General features: G+C 40.6%; 1 protein-coding gene across 1 annotated transcript in view; it reads right to left on the bottom strand.

The window, feature by feature from the left end:
* Positions 1 to 1370: 1370 nt before the first annotated feature.
* The window catches only part of LOC138009853 (uncharacterized), a 30847-nt gene continuing 27511 nt past the window's right edge, over positions 1371 to 4706 (bottom strand). Inside the window, exon 3 of the mRNA XM_068856847.1 lies at positions 1371 to 1888. Coding sequence (XP_068712948.1) covers positions 1566 to 1888 — 323 coding nt within the window. The 3' untranslated portion in view covers positions 1371 to 1565. The remainder of the gene's footprint in view (positions 1889 to 4706) is intronic.

Raw genomic sequence — 4706 nt, 5'->3', positions numbered from 1 at the left:
GGTTCGTCATTACAATTCTCACAACTTTAATCCTATACTTTGAATACAGTCAAATGATAATATGCCAGTGCACTGTAATACATCAATGACGCAGTTTGCTTCTTAAATTTAAGCGCGACTTGCTTACATCTATGGAATAAGGAAAAAAAAAAGATTTTCCTTTGGTCATTGATCACCGCTAATTCAATTGGCTCTCGGTCTGGATCCGCTACTGTGTTGCTGGAATAAGACTATTTTACTCTTATTTTATCCGAAAGCTTACATAAAAATGGCCCAAACTTGCAATTCCCTAGCCTCATTGAATTCCAAACAATTTTTTTGTCTACTTTATTTGGTTAAAATACATCGTGCATCTCCGCCATCATTGAAGCGTTGTTACTCACGCCGTATCAAAACATTCAATTTGCTTCTTTGGCAAAAGAAGTGTACTTGAATACATCCCGCGTGTCGCGTTGCATCAGTTTTTCACTTCACTTTGCTTTGCAATTCAGACACCATTTCCGATATATTGTGAATATTGACACGGGCATAAAGAATAAGAGAGAGAAATCAGTCGAACTCCAGGCTTTCTACATCTCAATCCACCATGACCAAGTTCCGCATTACTTATTAAATATTATCATTACAAAAATTCAGCACTTTACCTCGTTCTAAAAGTCCGAATTGAAGGCTTTAGCTTCACGATAAAAGACAGTGACAATTAAGTTACAGTTTTTTCCTACCCGGCCAGAAGAAGTTCTCAGTTAATCTTCGTTGAGTTCTCGTACTGTTTCATTGCTTTCAACTATCAACTGCTGGTCTCAGTAAATTGACTGGATCAATGTGGTTAAGTTAAGAGAACAAGATAAGCATATCACTGCTGTTAGTCTATTTGATAATTTCAGCGCTGACAGGTAGAAAGTCCGTTATAAAGATTGCTTAAGGACGGTACCTACTATTGTTATTGCGCATACGTTCTGCGCATCTTGAGATACTCGGATTTCCTATCAATGATGCATACTAATACAGGGAAATTTTTGCGCCGTTTAAAATTATGCAGAGAAAGTAGATCTTAGTAAGTACTGTTGGTATCCAAAAAGAAAATTGGGGGTAACCATGCATTTTACAGAGATAATTAAGCTCACTTGAGAAAGAACGCCATACATGGCTTTGTATTTTAAAGCTTTTTACAAATATTGTTCATCAATTATCTTTCAAAAATGCGTGGTTACCTCCGATTTTCTTTTTTGATTTCAATATCACTTGTTAAGATCTACATTTCGCGCATAATCATAAACCGAGGAAAAATACCTTTGAATTAGTAGGCACCCTCCTTAAAGTACCAACTTTTCGTCCTTTGAAAAGTTAGTAACTCTTAAGTCTAGAAAAAAAAACAACAACAACAAAAGCATTTCATGAGAAGTCAGCAACACGTCCGTTGAAGGATTAAAACACACTTCTATAGAAGTGGAAACAGTCCCACAGTCAAACTACTAATTTTTCGGGTGTTTAAACGACAAAAGGCTCTCTTGTCTTATTCTAACAGACCTATTCCAGGGATAGACAAACCATTCATGTCACTATAATTAGGCAAGCTCGTTTTTAATGACAAACACTTCCAGCTCATGGACGTAAAAATTGCAGCTGCCGGCTAAAAATGAATCGGCAACCATATTAGGGGGGCATTCGTATGTATCGTTTAAGTTACTGTAGCTACTGTCATTGATATTTGCGTCACTACTTATATAAAGGTCATGGCTGCATCCAAACGTGGGTCCATATGAATTGTCACAGAAGATTCCATGGTGGTTTGAAGAACCCTTGAGTTTCATCTTTGTTGGACCAGCTCCTGATTGGTTTACAAGGCTGAATAAGAAGGACTTCTCACACCTCTTAAATCCTGTTGAACCTAAAAAACACAAATGGTAGCTAAAGTGTGAGGATGGCTTTTCCCTTTCGTCTATCACCCGCACTTCAATTATACATTTATTTCATTGGAGTCCTTTCAGAGGAACACATGAGTCCGACAAATCGACCAGCTCCCAACTGAGTGGCTTCATAGCTCAGTAGTTGGTAGAGAATTGCACCGGCATCGCAGAGGTCATGGGTTCGAATCCTGTTGAAGCGGCATGTGCTAAAACCAAGTACACCGGAACACCAAAAATAATAAACATCAACAAATAAATAAATAAATTATTAAAAATACAATTAAAAAAGCGCTTTGCTTTACCGCCGACCAGAACGTCGTTACAGATCGCAATTTTGGTAGTGCCCCCCAACATGGAGAACGGTTAGTGAATCACAATCAAGTCATTTACAAATGCAATCCAGCTGTGATCAACTCAATCCTTGGTGATTTTTTTATCTGTCAGGTAGTGACTCAGAGGAGGATTACAACAACTTTTTCCACACTTCTACTGTGATTTCAAAGAATTCCAAGCTTTATCGAACACACGACATCTAATATCCAGTCACCTGTCTTCGATGCTACACTGTCTTATTTTTCGCACCCTGGTTCTTTGCGTCTGGAAATCGAGTATTAAAAAACAGCGTGCACTGTTCGATTTATCAGTCATGACACTTGTGATTCGCACTTTATTACTACAATCGTGGAGTAGGCCTGCAAACAAGCTCTCTTGGCTGAGCATGGGGTTCCGTCACTTTCCCTCCCAGAATCCCGTCGCACTATTCAAACCACGCTGGAAGTTCGCTTGCAAACTGGTAGCTGGTCCTCAACCACTTTTTAGTCCTGAATCTCTTGTTTGAAACGCGAAGTGCCCCTCACGGATTACTGCAAACACAAGTAAAAAGTTTCTACATAAAACCAAAAACTTACACGCTTTAAGAAAGCTCCTCGTCAGAGTCGCTACCTGACAGATTAAAAAACTACCAAGGATTGAGTTGATCACAGCCGAACTGTATTTGTAAATGACCTGATTGTTTTTCACTCACCGTTCTACATGTTTGGAGACACTACCAGGAAGACGATCTGTAACGACGTTCTGGTCAGTGCAAAACCAAAGCGCTTTTTATATTGTATTTTTAATATATCTATTTTTTATCTATTTTTTGTTGGTCTTTGTTATTTTGGGTGTTCCGTGATGTTGCGGTGTTCCGGGGTGTAACAAAAACAAGGTATATTTGTACTGTAAAGGTAAGTAGTAGCTAGCTGAATAATATGTGAATTAAAAATACAAACAGTAGCTGGTCTCCCAAAATAACTAATAAGTATAAAATAAGTATCTAGTCAGGAAAATGGGTGTTCCGGTGTTCTTGGTTCTAGCACATGCCTGTTGAAGCCACCTGGATTTTTAAGGTCTCTTTAAGAGACAATTGCTTAAATTGTCTCCATGCAGTGGATAAGTACATGGATCACTTCTCCCTTTCGTCTATAACCCGCGCTTCAAATATATACATTTGACTTACTCCCAACCGAGTGGCTTCATAGCTCAGTTGGTAGTGTAGAATTCAGATACCGGTGCAATGTTCTATTAACTGAGCTATGAAGCCACACAGTTGGGAGCAGGTCAATTTGGTGGGCTTATGTGTTCCCGTGAAAGGACTGATGAAGGAAAGAAATGGTTATTTGAAGTGCGAAAGGATCACTTCAACCTTTCGTCCATAACCCGCACTTCAAACACACATTTCTTTCCTTCATCATGTAAGTTACACGAATTATCCCACAGGTAGAGCATTCCACCAGCATTGCAGAGGTCATGGTTTGAATTGCATTGAAGCCAGCAGAATTTTTCGGGTGTCCACAAGCGAAAATTGCTTTAATTGTCCCAGATAAGTGCAAGGATCACTTGTCCCTTTAGACACAAAAGAGCGAGGCCTATTTCACTTGTTGCGTAATTGCCCCGCCGAACTTAATACAAGACTTGGGGCCTCTGCATATGAGCCCAGTTGACCGGGCTGGCCTGGTTTCCGAGATCACGGTTTTTCCAACCGGGATCTAGGTGAGCAGGCTGGAAATTTTGCCATATTTTATGAACACTTTATCCCGGTTACCGGGAGGAAAATAATACGATGCATTTTCGTAATTGAACCGACATACCGAATTTTTACTTCCTTTTCTTCGATAATGAAGCTTGGAATAGTTTTATTTGATAGTTAGTTTGATAGCTTCGCCTTAACCGAAATTTGGCAGCAGTTGTGGTCGACGAGTCTCACACAGTGGAAATGCGGTCAGGGAAAAGGCATCTATTACGATCCCCGTCGTTTCAAGTTTGAGTGCTCAATTTTTCCCTGACGAACAAAATACATTTTACCGTACAGAATAAGTAACCCAGCACCCGGTCCGATGTGTTGGACAAACTGAAACGGAGCCCCCCTTTGCGGTTGAGAGATGGCTGCTCCACCCTCTCCCATATGGCCTCCTATATGCCTCGTCGGACCCAGTCCTCTTCTCGATCGAGTATCACCAACTTCCGTGTTGTTGAAAGAGTGACGGGTTTCCTTACAATGTAGGTACACCGCAGAAGTGGATCCCTGGTGACGGTGCTGATCCAGGCGGGTAAGCAGGGATTGTTTGGTTTCGCCAACATGGCTGGCCGCACATCCCTGAGATCCCCAAGGGATCCCGTAGACTAAATTTGACAACTTTTCTCTAGGCATCTTCTCTTTGACCTTGACAAGTTTAGATCTTAATGTGCCAATCGGTTTGAACGTAGTCGAGGTGTTATGTGACTTGAGAGCGTTCTTAATTCTTTCGGCAACACCAGCAA

The sequence above is a fragment of the Montipora foliosa genome, chromosome 7 (assembly GCF_036669935.1).
Source record: "Montipora foliosa isolate CH-2021 chromosome 7, ASM3666993v2, whole genome shotgun sequence".
NCBI lineage: Eukaryota > Metazoa > Cnidaria > Anthozoa > Scleractinia > Acroporidae > Montipora > Montipora foliosa.
The sequence above is the reverse complement of the archived record's forward strand: the minus strand, read 5'-3'. Positions and strand labels throughout refer to the sequence as shown.